The sequence below is a fragment of the Monodelphis domestica genome, chromosome 4 (genome assembly GCF_027887165.1).
Source record: "Monodelphis domestica isolate mMonDom1 chromosome 4, mMonDom1.pri, whole genome shotgun sequence".
NCBI classification, from domain to species: Eukaryota; Metazoa; Chordata; class Mammalia; order Didelphimorphia; family Didelphidae; genus Monodelphis; species Monodelphis domestica.
Window position 1 is genome coordinate 431,457,246 of NC_077230.1, and position 17,580 is coordinate 431,474,825.

Consider the following 17,580-nt stretch of genomic DNA (forward strand, 5'->3'; position numbering starts at 1 on the left):
GAGGCAAAGCTAGACCGAAGGCTGCCCTTTTGTTGTGCTTTTGCCTCGGCCTCCCAGAAAGCCATTCGCACGTCCAGCTGTTTCAACCCGACTTTGTGTGCAGAGCATTTTGTAACTGGGGTCAGGCGCTCCCGGGTGTGTTTCCGCAGACAGAGCCCAGCATCTCGCGTACGCTTTATCGGTCCTTCAAACGTCCTTTCTCCGTCCTGATTCCAGCCATCCAGGGACGGTCGCAAAGAAGGAAATCAGCAGGACCAATAACATCAATAACGAAGTAATAAGAACCAAATGATTACATTCAGAGATGCAGGGAAAGCCTTTCACAAAACACAAGACTCGCGCCTATTCAGAACAAAATAGGGGACGGCTGAGTGGCTGAGTGGATGGAGAGCCAAGCCCAAAGGCGGGAGGTCCTGGGTTCCAATCTGGCCTCAGACACTTCCCAGCCGGGTGACCCTGGGCAAGTCACTTGACCCCCGTGGCCTAGCCCTGACCACTCTTCTGCCTTGGAGCCAATACCCAGGATTGACTCCAAGACAGAAGGTGAGGGTTTTACAAAAAACAACAATAGTAAAGACTTCATTTAAAATAACCACGTGCGGCGAGGGAGAAGATGGCGGCCCTGAGGGAACCTGTGAGGCTGGAGGGGGATGTCTGCAGAGCAATTGAGTTATTAGAAAAAGTACAAAGGAGCGGGTTCTTCCTGGCGGCTGACAGACCCGGGGGCTGGAGCGAGGGGAGCAGCTGCTGTGTGCTAATGGCGTGCGTGCTGGAGGAGAGCGCCATGAACGAGGGAAGCCAAGTGAGCAGTGCGGCGCACAGCCAGGGTCTTAGAAGAGGTGGCGTCGCGGTGTGGAGAACGAGGTCTGCAAAGCGCCGGCGACAGACTTAAAGTTACGCGCGTGGCCCTCACTGGACTTTGGGTTCCTTTGGCGCTTCGCTAGGACAGTTTTACTTGGGACCTGCCGAGGCTGCACTGCCCAGGACTGTATAGAAAAAGCTCCCATAAGATGCTACTTATTGGGAGAAGTAAAAGGCAGCGAGGGCAATCCCGTCCAGCTCTCTTCACAAACCTTTTTCAGGCGCGCTTTTTGGCATAAAGTTGTTGGAGACTTTTTAAATATTAACATGTGCTTTTACATTCGCGGTTTTTGAACGCTTCCTTTGCTTGGCAACGAGTGTGACTCTTTTTTGCAGTTTTTAACCTGTGGAATTTCTCTGTCGTTTTACAAGAAATGACGGAAATGCCATCAGAAGTCACAGTTCGTCACAGTCTATGTTACACAGTCAATATTAGCGTCGGTGCTGTTTGATGAACACACGTAGAATTTATGCCGTTTCAGCTCGGAATGACACGAGATTTTTTACCTTCATTTGAGACGTGTGCAGTGAACATCCATGTGTGCTGATTTATCGGAGCAGATCTTTTAGACTGAAACAATCGTCCCTAAGACGTGTTATTCTTTCGTGATGTCTGAAAACGATCTGTTGTCCCTGGTTACGTCTTTCTTACTGGTTGGTGTTCAGCAAAATCGCTCCAGATCGCGAAAGGCAGAAGCAATCTTGGATTATCTTGTTCTCCTTTAGTGGCGTTTGTTTTCATTTGGGTAGATCCACGTGTCGCCATCCCGTCCTTTGTAGAGGGGAGCCAGTGCTCTTAGGAGAGGGGAGCAGTAGACACGGAGGAAGAATGGCGACGCCTCACTAGCCCAGTGACTAGTGCATTTTATTGGCCCAGTTTTGACTGAAGATGGATGGATGTTAGAGAATTTTTAATAAATTCATTCACAAGAATGCATCCAAGTGGCAGAGAATCTCAAGGTGGAATGTGTGATGCATGACGAACACCAAAGGGGACGCCCCATTCATCTGTCCACCAGATGTCGCTGTTTCTCTAAAAGGCAGCTGTAGGTACCCTTTTGACTGTGAGGAAGGGGATTTTCAAAGGCGGAAATCAGAACGGAGGCACGTTTATCTTTAGCAAAAGACTCTTGGATAACATGAAGGGTTTTCTCTAATAAGTGGCAGAGGTAAAAGGAAGGTCTGATGTTGAGCTGAGGTGGAAAACTGTACAATTCTATGACCCACTGTGAAAAGTTGGCATCTCGTAGTATTTCCTCAGGACAATTAGAAATATTTACCCTCTTCCACATGTTTGTTAGCACCGTGAGTCTAAAGATTCCTCCAGTTTCCAATGGTCTTTGTGGTAAGGGGTCGATCACAACTTTGTTATTTGTCATTTAGCTATTGCGCACCGGGTTGCATGCTTGAATATGTCTCCAGTCCATTATAAAATGTCTCTTGTATTGTAGTTCATTTAATGAGGTGTGAGATGATAAGGGAGAGTGGCTTAGGGTCAGAAGTGAAACAGACTTTTGAGGAGGGATGGAGTTAAAGGAGACTGAAAAAGGATGAAAAGGTAGAAAAAGGATGGATAAAACAACAGTTAATAATCATGACTTAATGTCAATGGAATGAACTCACTCATAAATTGGAAGTAGATAGGAGAGTGGAATAAAAAATAGAATCTATTACTGTTGTTTACAAGAAACACATATGCAGAGCAAAGAGAAGGGGCCAGAATATATTCTGCTTCACCTGAAGAAAAAGTCAGAGCTTTTGAAACATGGTTTCAAAGCAAAAGCAAAAATAAGTTAATTGTAAGAGATATGCAGAAAAGCAATATTTTACTAAAAGGTTCCATGGACCATAAAGTAATGTTGATATTAAATATAGATGCAACAAAATGGCATAGAACCCAAATTCCTGAAGAAAAGGCTAAAAATGTTAAAGGAAGACATAGATAATAAAACTGTAATACTTGCAGCCTTCCCCTTTCAGAACTAGAGAAATCTATTTAAAAAACAATACAAAACAAAACAAGAAACAAGTTAAGGAAGTGAATAGAATTTTAGAAAAGCTCAAAATAAGATTTTTGGAGAAAACTGATTGGGAATAGAAAGGAATAAACCTTTTTCACTGAGGTATTTGGCACCTAGGCAAAACTGACTATTAGGGTATTAAAAACCTCACAACCAAGTGAAAAAAAAGCATAAATATTAAATGCATCCTTTTCAGATCACAACACAACAAAATTCAATATAGGGCTATATAAAGGCAAATTTAAAAATAATTGGAAATCCTAAAGAATGAGTGGGGCCAAAAAGGAATCATAGAAACAGTCAATAATTTATTTAAAGATAACGACAACATTGAGACAACATATCAGAAATTATGAGATGTGGCCAAAGAAGTATTTTGGGGATCATTTATGCCTCTAAATATTGCATCCCTCCAACTGGGGAATGGCTGAACACATTGTGGTGTCTGTTGGTGATGGAATACTATTGGGCCCAAAAGAATAATGAACTGGGGGGATTCCACGTGAACTGGGACGACCTCCAAGAAATGATGCAGAGTGAGAGGAGCAGACCCAAAACATTGTACACAGAGACTGATACATTGTAGCACAATTGAATGTAATGGACTTCTCTACCAGCAGCAATGCAATGACCCAGGACAATTCTGAGGGACTTATTAGAAAGATGATATCCACATCCAGAGAAAGAACTGTGGGAGCGGAAACAGAAGAAAAACAACTGCTTGATCATATGGGTCAATGGGGATAGGATTGAGGATGTAGACTCTAAACGATCACTAACCCTAGTGCAAATATCAATAATATCAAAATAGGTCTTGATCAATGACACATATAAAACCCAGGGGAATTGAGCATTGGCTATGGGAGGGGGGAAAAGAGAGAAGGGAAAGAACATGAATCTTGTAACCATGGAAAAATATTCTTAATTAAATTAAAACTTCCCAATTTAAAATAAATAAATAAATATTTGCATCAATAAAATAGAGAAAGAATAGGTCAAAGAATTGGGCATGTACGTAAAAAATAACTAGAAAAAGAACAAAATTTGAATCCCCAATTAAATTTTAAATTGGAAATCCAGGAAAATCAAAAGAGAAGCTAATAAAATTAAAAGTGTCTCCAACAAAGGTCACATTTCTCAAATATATAGAGAAATGAGTCAGATTTCTAAAACTACAAAATATTCCCAAATGAAAAAGGCAGTTCTGAGATGGAGAAATTAAAACTATCTATAGTCATATGGAAAATGCTCCAAATCACAACTGGTTAGAGAAATACAAACTAAATAGCTCTGAGATACTACCTCACACCTTTGATGCAAAAGGAAAATGATAAATTATGGAGGGCATGTGGGAAAATTGGGACACTAATACACTAGAGGCAGAATTTTGATCTAGTACAACCTTTCTGGAGAGAAACATGAAAAACACGCACAGGACCATAAAACCAGTAATCCCACTATTGGGTCTGAATCCCAAAGAGTGTAGGATACGGGGAGAGGAAAGTATATTTATGTAAAAAATGCATAAATAATTTAGCAACTCTTTTTGAAGAGGCAAAGAATTGGCAACTGAGGATGTGTCCATCAATTGGTGAATGACTGAAGAAGCCAACGCACAATACCACTGGGTTTTACATGGGTCATTGATCAAGATCTGTTTCCATATTACTGATATTTGCACCAGGCTAACCACTTAGTCGACATCCCCAATCATATTTCCATTGAACCATGTGGTCGAGCAGGTGTTTTTCTTCTGGATTTCTGCTCCCACAGTTCTTCCTCTGAATGTGGAGAGTTTCTTTCTCACAAGTCCCTTGGATTGCATGGCTGCTAGTAGAGAAGTCCATTCCATTCCATTGTGTATGGGAAGCAAAATGGAAAGGTTTTATTGCATCACATTAGGAAGCTTTGCACACTGAAAAGCGATGGAAGGGCTATTTGTAGCTGCTCAGATATTGGCCCTAAAGCTTTTTGTTAAGTGACAGTGAATGTCATCAAGGAACAGGTTGATAATTTGGAAAGTCGTTCTTCCCTGAAATAACTGAAAGAGAATATGAAACAGGCTGGGAAGGTTTAGCTTTTTCCATAACGATTAGATTCTAAAGATTTTTTAACTTTCAGAAATCATTTTTGAAAATGAAAGGAAATAAAGATAGTTCTCAATATAAAAAAAATAAAAATAAATAAAACATTAAATAGGCTTGGCACAAACAAAGCCAATGCAGCCAAGACGAGGAGAAAGGCAGAAAACTGGGAAGAAATGTGTTATAGCAAGCTTCCTTGATAAAGGCCTTATTTCTCAAATAAAGAGAGAGTTATACCCCAATTGACAAGTGATCAAAGGAAATGAACAGGCAAATTTCAAAAGAAAAAATCAAGGCTGTCTGTATTAATCAGAGAAATGCAAACTAAAACAATTCTGTGTCCACTTTATCAGCTTTGCTACTAGAAAAGAGAAAGAAAACAACTGTTGCGGGGTGTGAGATTTAAAATGGTTGAGGTCTTAAACTGTAGTGAGTTAAATTGGTGGAAGATATAAATTGTGATAGATATAAGAGAGGGTGAGTAAATTTGACCACAGAATATGTCTCACTACAGTGTCTTGGTTTTTAAATCAAATATAAGGTGGTCGCCAGGGAAATATTCCCAATTATTCAAATACCCAAGTCAATTGGGTTTTATAGAGATTTTAATTAACAATACAATGAGTAATCAAAGAAAGAGAGAGTAAGAAAGGAATAAGTATGAAGGGCCTCAAGCCAATATGGCCTAGACCTGAGCCTTAAAAGAGAAATCAGTCAGTTTTTTAACACTCACCACAAGGTCTGACTAAACAAGGATTTTAGTGACACCAGGCCAGCGTCCTTCCTCAAAGAGTCTTCCAGCCAGAGATTGTTTCAAAGGGCCTCTCTCAAGAGCCTCCAGAGCTCCTACCCCAGAGGGACAGAGCCCCTCAGAGGAGCTCCTCAAGGAGCTCTCCTTCAGAATGAGAATCAGAAACCAGATCTTTTACTCTTCTCTGAGCTCTTATTTTTAAGGGCAAAAATATCCTCTGTCACCTCCCCTAAGACCTTACATCTACCAATCACTGTAGATGTTTCTAAAGGACCGCCCATTCTTAGTCCACACCTAAGAAGGTGTGGATTTTTGAGTAATTCACACCAGGAAAGCTCTGAGTAAGTTTTCCAGTTCTTTGTTCCTTGTAAATTCACAAGTTGCTTGACCTTTATAGGTACTTAGCTTAAGAAAAGTATGGGTTTAAGTACTTTTCATTGTTCAGAAAAGAGTTTACAACTTTATCTTCCCCTAGGGCAGACCCAAGTAGGTAAAGTAGAATTCTCACATTCCTGCTTTAAGTAGAGTTCACTGCCCAAATGGGGAATGGTCTTAATCCAATCTTATAAAATAGGGTCTGGGAAATTTTAAGGTTTACAGGGGGTGGGGACAATGGATAATGGCGGAGTCCTGGAGGATTCTGGATAACAACTTAGAACCACACCAAAGGGCGCCCTATCAATCTGGGCACCCAACTGCACTCAGAAGTGCCCCATTCCATCTGTTTCCCAAAGAGAATCCCCAAAGGAATGTGTGTCCAGCAGGCCTGGCAGGGAATTGGAAGCTGGACCAGTTGTGGTCTGCTATTGTGACAGCATGCCACTGTGGCGCAACAAATGGCTTCAGGGGCAAAAGAACACTTGCATGAATTCTTGTACAGTGGAGGGGGCAGAACCAGAACTCTGGGCCCTGATCAGCTGTGACTTGCTAGCGACAATCAGCCATGTATCGGCCCAAGGCAGGCCAAAGGCCTTGGGATGAAAGTGCTCTCCGCTCCGAGGCAGGGCGGATGGCCCAGGAAAGCAGCCCGGCATGGCTCATCTTCCTCTTCCTGGTTTGTTGGGCTTAGCTTTTCCTGCTCAATATGGCTTTGCATGGTTGCCCGGGTGCGATCTGTACCTAATTACCATCTTTCTCAGGGAAGGGATGAGGATTCGGAACTCAAAGTCGAGAAACCAATTTCTTACATTTGATTGGAAAATTAAAATCTTAAACTCTTACTTCCTGGTAAATGCACGGAACAACCCCAAAGAGCAATCAAAGCAGGCTGTGCATGGGATTAGCTATCCCTCCTCTAATAGAATCAAGAGAGCAGACCCCCTACTTTGGAGAGGATACCGGATTGGTCCCAAATCCCGATACATCTCTAAGCCAGAAGGAGGAGGGCCCATCCCAGGGATCTCTCCCCAGAAGAAGCAGGGGTTAGGCAGTGTGGAGTGGAGGAGGAAGAGGGGGGGAAGGAGGTGGGGAGTAGCCGTGGGGGGATTCCCTGATGGCTAGATGACACACGGGGAAGGGAATGGCACTGCTGTCGTAACTCTAATGCTTTCCTGCAGTAAATGCCTCCTGATCAGACACGCTTCCTCCATCCCCTGCCCGACTTTCCACCCAGGCGTCTCAGTGGCTCCTCGTGGGTGCCAGATGGCTTCCCGATGGGTAAATGGTGGCTCCACACGTCCAGGAGAGGACTAGTGGGATGACTGTCCTTTGTGCCCCGGAAACCAGAGCGGGGCCCATGCGGGGGAGAGCCAGAGCTGGGCTCTGCGCTGTCGGGGATGAGCAGTGAGAGCTGAGCCTCCCGTGGCTCTGGGGCTCTCTCTGGGCTTTGTGGGGCAGAGCTTCCACACTCGCTTGCTTGCTGGGGCCTCCGTCTCTGCTCACTTTCCTCATCCTCCAGCTGGTTGGGGCTGAGGTGGCCAAGCTGGCATGTCCTTGGGCTCCCCCTCCTGGAAGGGTCGATACTCACCTTCCAGCCCTGGGCCCCTTCCGTGGGCTTCTGCCACCCCCCCCCCCCAGGCTTCATGGAGCACCCGAAGCCGAGGGTTGGCCTCTTCTCCTTTCTCTCTAGCGCATCCAAGGCTGTTCTGGGCTCTCCCCAGCCCCGGCCCAGCCATCCTGGGAATCCTCTAAAGGAAAGCAGGACAGCCTGGTCAGGCGGCTGCTCCCGGCCTGCCCTGCCCTCCTTTGTACAGCCGAAGGAGCACCCCACCGGGAGGCTCCCACAGAACGGAGGGGCCTCTCCGGCCCAGGACTGCTCCCTGGAGGCCTCCTCCAGCCTGTGGGCCGCTTTTGCCCAGCTCTCCTCTCAGAGCACCCCCCTTCCCCCCGCCTGGCTCGGCAGGCTACGGTTCTGGGCGCTTCTCCTCAGACTTCTGCAGGAGCTTTCTGAGCAGAGCTCAGAGGGAGCTGGGGCACGCCGGGGGCCAACGTTCACAGGAAGTCCAGGAGGGGGGCAGTGATGGGATTCTGCGTTCAGGGACCTCCCCTCTGACATGGTTTTAACCCTCACCTTCCAGCTTGGAGTCCAGGCTGTGTATTGGCTCCAAGGCAGAAGAGTGGTCAGGGCTAGGCCATGGGGCTCAAGTAACTTGCCCAGGGTCACACAGCTGGGAAGTGCCTGAAGCCAGATTAGAACCCGGGACCTCCTGGCTCTCCATCCACTGAGCCCCCCAGTTGCCCCCGACTGTGGCTCTTTGATAGGAGGCTCAAGCAAGGCTCCTCCCTAACAACCTCCCTTCAAGGGGGCTTTCACAGCAAGGAAGCCGGCAACAAGGCCACATCCCACCAACAGCCTCCTCATTCTTGGCCTTGGGCTGCCCCTGCGAGCCTGAGAGCCCCTGCCTGGGCTCGTGCCCCGGAGCTCCCTTAGTGTGGGGCAGCAGCCTGAGCAGGGACAGCCCCAAGGAACGTCTGAGGGCCCCACTAGGCATCCTTCTCCCATCCTTGATTCCCACCAGCTCCATCCATGACCATTTCCTCTTCTGAAGTCTGCCTAACTCCTCCCCAAAGCCATCTAAAGCTGGGCCCTCCTCCCAGCCCTCCTCCTTTCCCCCTCCCCCTCCCCCTCCTCCTGGCCCTTCTCCTGGCTCTCCTCCTCTCTCCTCCTCCTACCCCTACCCCTTCCTCCCTTCCCCCTCGCTCCCCTCCTCCTCCTTCTGGCCCTCCTACCGGCTCTCCTCCTCATCTGTCCTCATCTCTCCTCAAGGCCCTCCTCCTTCCCCTTCCCCTCCCCCTCCTCCTCCCAGCGATCCTCCTCCTCCTCTCTCCTCCCCCTCCTCCTCTTTCTGGCCCTCCTCCTCCCCCTCCCCCCTCAGTGCTCCTCCCCCTCCTCCCAGCCCTCCACCAGGCCCTGCTGAGCTGTTCCAGGCCCCCCACTCCAGTTCCCTTCCCTTTGGCTTCTCCACCTCAAGTCTGCTCAGGCAAGTCTGCCTCGAGTGTCCGGAGAGCAGGTGGAAACAGCCACCCTGACTACAGGCTGCTGAATGAGGGCCTCCAAGAAGAAAGAGGACCACGGCAGCCAGTGATCCGAGGAGGGAAACCGCGGCTGAGCCACCTCCCGGAGCTCTGTGTCCTCCTCCCTGGCAGAGGAGGCAGAAGCTGCCCAAGAATGGGCTGCCAGCCACATGGAGGGGAGGCCATGTGGCTCCCTGGAGCCTCCCCGGCACATGCTCAGGCGCTTTCTCAGGGTCCTCGCTGCAGCCTTGGGCAAAGAGCCAAATGAGGCCTTTGGGTAATGGGGGGAGGAGCAGGTATGCAGTCAGGAAGACCAAAGTTCAAATCCTGCCTCGGACACCTTCCAGCTCCAGAGAGAAGTCATGTGCCTCGTTTGGCCTCGTTCCTCGGCTTTTAGAAGGGCGTCCCCAGGGCAACCTCCTTACAAGATGAGCAGCAGGGAAGGCATGGAGCAGTCTGAGGTGAGGATGAGGAGAGCCCTCCAACCATTGACTCAGTTTCCCTAGTGACATGGAGCAGGGCTGCCATATGTGCAGTAGGAAGGAGCACAAAGCAACCAAGCCGTGATCCTAAGCGAAGAATCCTGTCAGGGAGGAGAGGCTCCCCCGAGAACAGCGCTGGGAGCCAAGAATCTGGCTACACAACATGTCAGCACAGACGCTTTACTCCTCTTGACGGGTTTCCCAGCAGACACACTTTGTCAGCAGTGTGTGCCGTGGAATTAGCAAACTGATTTTGTGTGGAGCCTGTGCCTCAGTCTACCTTTACTAACATTTACTTGAGATCCTCACCAGCCCTGTGGAAGAACCAGAATGAGCGAGTATTCACTGCGCTCCTTCATCAACATCGAGATTCCCTCCAGTGACTGCGATGGTTCAGGAGCAGTGGAGACCAGGGAGAGCTCCTGGAGCAGGGGCAGCACCGGAGGGGGGGGCCAAAGCCAGACCGCAGTGAGCTTCTGCCTTCCGGCTGTCAGCTGCGGCACAGGGTTCCCTGAGGAAATGGCTGGAGGGGAGTCCAAGATGGCTTCTCCTACCAACCGAACCCAGGGATTTCCTCAGGACTTCTCCCACGGAGAGGATCTGGAAGCAAACCCTAGCAAGGGGCTTGGCCTCATGGGGGCTGGCTCAGTCCACTCTCCCTCGTCCTTGAATCATATACCCTCCTAAAACTATCAAGAAGCTCCTCCAATCGGACTGCTTTTATAAGGTTTTAATGGAGGAGCTTCAGGTAAACCGGGTCACGGAAAGCGAGGAGAGGTTACCCTAGTGTGGCCCCATTCAGCCCATGGCCTGGACAGCGCGGTCTCACAAACCCAGGTTTCTCTGATCCGTATTCCCAGCTAAATCTGCCCATGCTGGTTTTATGTAGCTGTCTGACTAGCCTAAAGAGAACTGCAGGGAGATTGGGAAGCTCAGAGAGCTGGGCCCTGTCCTCTGGGAGCCCACATAGCTCCTCAGTTAATAAGGCGTTTGGAGATGTCTGACTGAACCTTGAATACTCTACACACAGGATACTCTCAGGAGGCTTTCAGTGAAAGCCCAGCTCAGAACAGGTCCTCTCAGGCCAAGGACCCAGATCCAAAGCCCAGAATTCTCTCTAGATCTTTTCCAGGTCACTTTCCTTTCCAAGAATCCCTTGCTCTCCAACTAATGTTCTCCTTCCCTCAACCCTGACACCAAAGTTCCAAAAATCCCCCATGTGCCCATCCTTACAAATCCCACTTTTTGTTTGGTGCAATCTTTCCCAAAGTTGCACTGGGATTAACTATACTTACTAAAATCTAATCCTAGCTAACCAATGTTCCTACCCCCAAAATAATAAATCTAACTTCTCTAACCCATTCTTACACTATTCTAACTAAAGCTTCTTCTAAGAAGAGTTTGGGGTAGGAAAGTGTGTTGGGTTACATGGAAATATACATTTGAAAAACAGGGTTGGGCTCTTCCAGGTAAGCATGGCCACAGTCTAGACACGGGACACTTCCTCTCCTTGGCACCCACCGATATAGACTACCTCAAAAGACCAAAAAAAAAAAAACAAATTCATAAGAATGAAGGGAATGAAGGGATTCTACAGTAGGGCACAGCATTGAAGGTACATGGGATTTAGGCATTTCCACACTATAAGGGGGTAAAAAAGCTCCCACCCAAACATGAGTTGATCTACCCTCACTCACCCCACCTACAGAGTCAGAGTCAGAGCCAGCACACACCAGAATTAGCAAGCGAGCAAGGGGCACCTCTAGGTCCTTGGGCGCTGACTAAGCCCACCAAAGACCTATCCCTGAGAGCAGCTGCACCTGAAACCCCGGAGAGCGGGGGAGCACAGACTCTGAGCCCTCCCAAGAAGGTAGCACAGAGAAAGGCCTCAAATAGCAGAGGCTGTGAAGATTCAAGAGCTTGCCTCAGGCAAAATCCATGCTCCTTAACTCCATACACAGAGAACTAAAAAGGGAAGAAAAGCCTCCACAGTGATGGCAAATTGTGCCCAGGAGCTACAACCTCCCTCTACAAAAAAAAAAAGGCGTTGACCCTCGAAAATTTTTATGGAGGAAAAACCCAGGCTATAGAGGAAATACAGGAAGAAACTCAAACAAAGATAAAAATCTTCTTTTAAAAAATGGAAATTGTCCACAAGCTCTGGAAGAATTTAAATTGGAGTTTATTAAAAAAGATGGAAGCCTTCTGGCAAGAGAAGTGGAAAATGGTCCAAAGAGAAAATTAAAAAATTATAGCAGAAAATCAAAAGTTTAAAGCAGAAAACCAGGCCTTAAGGACCAGAATTGAGCAACCAGAAACCAATGATCTAGCAAAACAGCAAGAATTAATTAAGTAAAGTCAAAAGACTGACAAAATATAAAAACATAAAATATCTCACTGACAAGGTGACAGATCAGGAAAACAGGAAGGAGAGACAATTTGAGAATCATTGGTCTACCTGAAAACTCAGAAATAAACAGAAATCTTGACATAATACTACAAGAAATTATCCAAGAAAACTGCCCTGATGTTCTTGAACAAGGGGGCAAAATAGATATTGAATGAGTTCATAGAACACCCTCTATAAGAAATCCCCAAAAGACAACTCCCAGGAATGTAACTGCCAAATTCCAGAGCTTTCAAGCTCAGGAGAAAATTCCACAAGAAGCCAAAAAGAGACAATTCAGATACAAAGGAGCACCAATCAGGATCACACAAGACCTGGCAGCTTCCATGCTAAAGGACTGCAAGGCCTGGAACATGATATTTAGGAAGGCAAGAGAGCTGGGTCTTCAACCAAAAATCACCCATCCATCAAAACTGACTATATACTTCCAGGGGAAAGTATGGGCATTCAACAAAATAGAAGATTTCCAAGTATTTGTAAAGAAAAGACCAGAACTACGTGGAAAGTTTGATATCCAAACACAAAGATCAAGAGAAACATGAAAAGGTAAATAAGAAAGGGGTCTTATTTTTTTTTCTTTAAGGGCCTCAAATTTACAAAGAGCTAAATCAATTGTACAAAAAATCAAGCCATTCTCCAATTGATAAATGGGCAAGGGACATGAACAGGCAGTTCTCAGCCAAAGAAATCAAAACTATTAATAAGCACATGAAGAAGTGCTCTAAATCTCTTATAATCAGAGAAATACAAATCAAAACAACTCTGAGGTATCACCTCATACCTAGCAGATTGGCTAACATGATAGCAAAGGAAAGTAATGAATGCTGGAGGGGATGTGGCAAAGTAGGGACATTAATTCATTGCTGGTAGAGTTGTGAATTGATCCAACCTTTCTGGAGGGCAATTTGGAACTATGCCCAAAGGGTGATAAAAGTCTGTCTGCCCTTTGATCCAGCCATAGCACTGCTGGGTTTGTACCCCAAAGAGATAATAAGGAAAAAGACTTGTACAAGAACATTCATAGCTGCGCTCTTTGTGGTGGCCAGAAATTGGAAAATGAGGGGATGCCCTTCCATTGGGGAATGGCTGAACAAATTGTGGTACACGTTGGTGATGGAATACTATTGTGCTCAAAGGAATAATGAACTGGCGGGATTCCATGGAGACTGGAACAACCTCCAGGAACTGATGCAGAGTGAAAGGAGCAGAACCAGGAGAACATTGTACACAGAGACTGATACATTGTAGCACAATGGAATGTAACTGACTTCTCCATTAGTGACAATGCAGTGATCCTGAACAACCTGAGGGATCTATGAGAAAGAACATTATCCACATCCAGAGGAAGAACTGTGGGAGTGGAAACACAGAAGAAAAACAACTGAATACATGCATTGAGGGGTCACGACTGGGGATGTAGACTCTGAAGGAACATCCCAGTGCAAACACCAACAACATGGAAACGAGTTCTGATCAAAGACACCTATGATACTCAGTGGTATGAGAAGGGTGGGGGGACGGGAGAGAGGAATAGAAAATTATTTTTTTAACCAAGGAATAATGTTTGAAATTGACCAAATAAAAAATGTTAAAGAAAAAAAAAGAAAAACAGGGTTGGAGCACCTCATCCTGTATCAATATTTGTGTGACTCAACCACTCACCAGGTCTACGTGCCCTCGGCAAAGATTTGGAGCTTTGGTGTGTGTGTGGGGGGGGGGGGGGGGGCTGGACAAACTGTGGCACAGGTGGGGATGGAATGCCATCATGCGGTGGCCAATGGTGACCAGGAGGATTCCAGAAAGGGCTGGGAAGACCTCCATGAACTGATGCGGAGTGAAGCACGCAGCACCGGAGAACCCTGTGCAGGAGGATGAGGGCTGGCAGGGGGACACGGAGCTTTCCAGGCCTGGCAGTGCTTTGCACTCGTGTTTCCCAGCAGCCTTTTAGATGGTCCGCTGGATCTGGAGCCGCAGGAGCTGGAGGAGCGCTGCCAGGTCGCTTCCACGCTTATCACCGGCTGCCTTTTGTTCAGCCTGATGGTGCGCAGCCTCCCGAAGGCGAAGGCGAAGGCGGGTTCTTATCCTTTGGTCTATTTTAAGTTAGCCATCAGGCACTCGACACTAACAGAGTCCTCCCTAACGGGCCACGCAGCGTTCCGGAGAAGCCGTGGTCGTGTGTGCAGAGGAATTGGGAGGGCGAAGCTCACACCCCACAAGTCACTGTGATGAGCGGCCGGAGCTTCGCCAGGGGCTGGCAGGGAAAGGCGGCCTATTGGGAAGAGGGAGGGCCCCAAAGATGGTCTGGGGAGGGGCTACTTCTTGATCTGGCCACACCCTGGGCAGCCCTAGTTTCTATGCCTGGGGGGGCACCTTAGAAAAGGGGGAAATCTGCCCCCCCCCCCAGGACACCTGGCCTTCCCTCACTGGCTGGAGGAAGTGACCAGTGCAGGACCACTAAGTCCAGTCGGTGGTCTGGAGCCAGTGTGAGGTGCGCCACACCAGGGCTTCCGGCCAACCCCCAGTTTCCCTATTGCTTGTGTGGTGACAGAAGACCCGCAGGGAGAAAAGAGGGCGGAAGACGGCGGCGGCGGCAGGGGGACCCTTCGGCCCAGCCTCCAATGGGCCTCCTCCGCAGAGACGAGGCCTGCGAGCTCTCGCGGGGCCCGGAGCCAGGCCGCCCGACGGAAGCGGCGGGGAGGGAGGGGGGAGGCGAACCGGCTCCTCTTGCTCACTTTGGCCCGGACTTGGGAAGGGGGATGGATGGAACCCAGTCCGGGGCCCCAATCGGAGTTCCAGCATTAGCTCCAGTGCGTGGCCTGTACTGGCCTCTGGGAGCCTGTGACGCAGGAGGAAGGGACCGGGCCCTGCAGAGCCCTCCCCGCGGCGGCAGCCTAGCCTAGCCTGCGCCCTTTTTCTCTCCCTTCGGGAGCTGAACCCAGCTGCGCAGACGCCTTGAGGTCCCTGCTAGGCCGACTCCATTTCCTAGGAGGCTTCTGCTCCTGCCGCCCGCGGTGTCTCCGCCCAGCCTGGCCCCAAGGCCTTCTGGGAGTCGTAGTTCGGGGGCCGGGCGGCGCAGGCGCAGGCGCAGTGTTCCGTGCGGCCCGTTGGGCTTTTTCTTCTCCGTGTGGAGGCGACGGCGGCATCTCCAACCTGGTCAGTGGAGGCGGTGAGTGAGGGGCGTAGCGCAGAGGAGGGGCGAGGTCTCCGGCCTGCTGGGGTCCGCAGTAGCGGGGATCTGGCGTGGGGGGCGAAGAGTGGACGGGGCGCACGGGGTCAGAGGTCAGCGAGGGTCACGGGGAGCAGACGTGGTGAGGCCGGCCGAGGAAGGAGGGAGCCTAGGTGAGGGTCAGGGGTCGGCGCGGGGGGAGGGGCCCGGAGCTGACCCTCGCGCCCCTACCCCGCCCTGCACTTTCAGCCTCTGGGCCTCGAGGGACAAAGAAGGGGGCCCCCTCTGGCCTGACGCGGGGTGCACACCCAGTGCGGGCGCCTCCTCCTCCGGGCCGCCCTCCCGGACTCCGGGTCCGGGGTCTTGGCCCTTTTGCCCTCGAAGCCCTTCCCTGAGGGATGGACTCCAGGCCGCAGTGGGGCCTTGGAAGTAGAGCTAGCAGGTGTAGACGCCCTCCCGCCCCGGAGGAGAGGCACCACCGAAACCCAGACTTCTGGGGCGACCCCCCCCCCATGGGGAGCCTGAGGGCGGGAAAGGTGGGGACGCGAGGGGGAGGGGAGGGCGGGGGCAGGGAAGGGCCCGCCGGCTCCCCCCTTTTTATGGCCCACTTTATCGGCCACTGGGTCTTCCCCGGATTTTTCTTGCCCGGCCTCTACATCTTGGGGCCCCCTCGTGCCCCCAGGGTGCCCCTGCCTGCGGCCTGAAGGAGCTGGGAGTCCCCTTTCCTGGGGCCCGTCTTGGGGTTCTCCCCCAGGCCTGCCTTTGGTGGATGGGGGGGGTCTCCTGAGCCTTCCTGCTCCCTCCCCGCTTTGGGCCGTGGAGCCCCAAAACTACCTGCCCGACGTTCTGTCTGGCCTCCCGGGGGGCCGCCCAGCCCTCTGCTGTTGAAGGGGGTGCCGGGTGCAGGGCAGGCCTGCCGGGGCATCCCAGAGGTCACCCCCGCTCTGCGGTCTCTAACCCTTTAGCAACCCCCTCCTCCCCCTGGGCCGGCTCTCCTTCCCTCCCCTTGACCATCAGGAGCCTCCCCTGCCCCCCTTCCCCCCCCTCCTCCCCCCCCCCCCCCCCCCCCCCCCCCGCAGCCGGGGCCAGAACGGGGTCGTGGCTGCCCCCAACTCTGAGGTGCAAGAGGGGGGCTGAAGGGGCAAGAAAGAAGGGGGTGACGATGTCAGGGGCCTGCTGTAGGCCTGCGCTCTCTGCCCTCAGGGAGTCTCCAAAGGAGGGGGGCCCTCAGGACAGGGGGCTCCAGGGGCACAGATGGGGGCCCGCAGGAGGGAGGAGGTCCAGGGGCAGAGATGGGGGCCCGCAGGACAGGGGGGCTCCAGGGGCAGTGATGGGGGCCCACAGGAGGGGGGAGGTCCAGGGGCAGTGATGGGGGCCCGCAGGAGGGGGGAGGTCCAGGGGCAGAGATGGGGGCCCGCAGGAGGGAGGAGGTCCAGGGGCAGTGATGGGGGCCCGCAGGAGGGGGGAGGTCCAGGGGCAGAGATGGGGGCCCGCAGGAGGGAGGAGGTCCAGGGGCAGTGATGGGGGCCCGCAGGACAGGGGGGCTCCAGGGGCAGTGATGGGGGCCCACAGGAGGGAGGAGGTCCAGGGGCAGTGATGGGGGCCCGCAGGAGGGGGGAGGTCCAGGGGCAGAGATGGGGGCCCGCAGGACGGCAGAGACGAGCTGGGGGCTCCCGTTCTGGGGCCCCGGGGCGCTCACACCGCCTTTCTCCCTCTCAGCTGTGCCTCGGAGGTGGCCGCTGCCACGCAGAGGAGCCTCTTGGAGGCCGCGGGAGCCATGGTGCCCAGGGGCCTGGCGGCGCCGGCCCAGGTAAGATGTGGGTGCGCCTGTGCCCCCTTTCAAACAGGTTGTTCTGTGGTTGTCCGCCCGCCCCCCACCCCAGAGGAGGCGCTCCTTTCTCCCGTGGCTAAAGTTTAGTTTCCCCAGAAGTGTTATTTTACGAGGTTCATTAAAGGTGCAGAACTTGAGGAAGCGGGGGGGGGGGGGGGGGGGGGGGGCCATGGAGTCTGCTGGGGAGCCGGAGTAGGAGGAGCCTCGGCAGCCAGTTAAATAGAAATTCTGACCTTGCCCAGGTGGGGATCGCAGTGAGCTTAGAGGCCATCTCGGGAACTAGAGCAAGGCCTTCTGGGGATTGAAGTCCCGGGTTCCGATCTCCATTTCTACACTCCTCCTTCCCCTTGTGCCGCGTCTGCAGCCTCTGGTCCTGCGTGCTGCGCCCAGGCCTCTCCCTGCCCAGTACCAGCCCCTCCTGCAGCACAGCCACGGCCCCCACGGCCTGGCCATTCCCCTCCAGATGGGCGCTCGGGGGCTGCCCGGTTCCTTTCCCTGAACCCCCTGCGGTGCCAGGACCGGCC

General features: G+C 51.2%; 1 protein-coding gene across 1 annotated transcript in view; it reads left to right on the forward strand.

The window, feature by feature from the left end:
- Window positions 1-613: 613 nt before the first annotated feature.
- LOC103092797 (zinc finger protein 135-like) overlaps window positions 614-17,580 on the forward strand; it is a 33,250-nt gene continuing 16,283 nt past the window's right edge. The window contains exons 1-5 of the mRNA XM_056826246.1: window positions 614-802; window positions 13,974-14,129; window positions 14,608-14,715; window positions 15,115-15,398; window positions 16,945-17,035. Coding sequence (XP_056682224.1) covers window positions 614-802; window positions 13,974-14,129; window positions 14,608-14,715; window positions 15,115-15,398; window positions 16,945-17,035 — 828 coding nt within the window. The remainder of the gene's footprint in view (window positions 803-13,973; window positions 14,130-14,607; window positions 14,716-15,114; window positions 15,399-16,944; window positions 17,036-17,580) is intronic.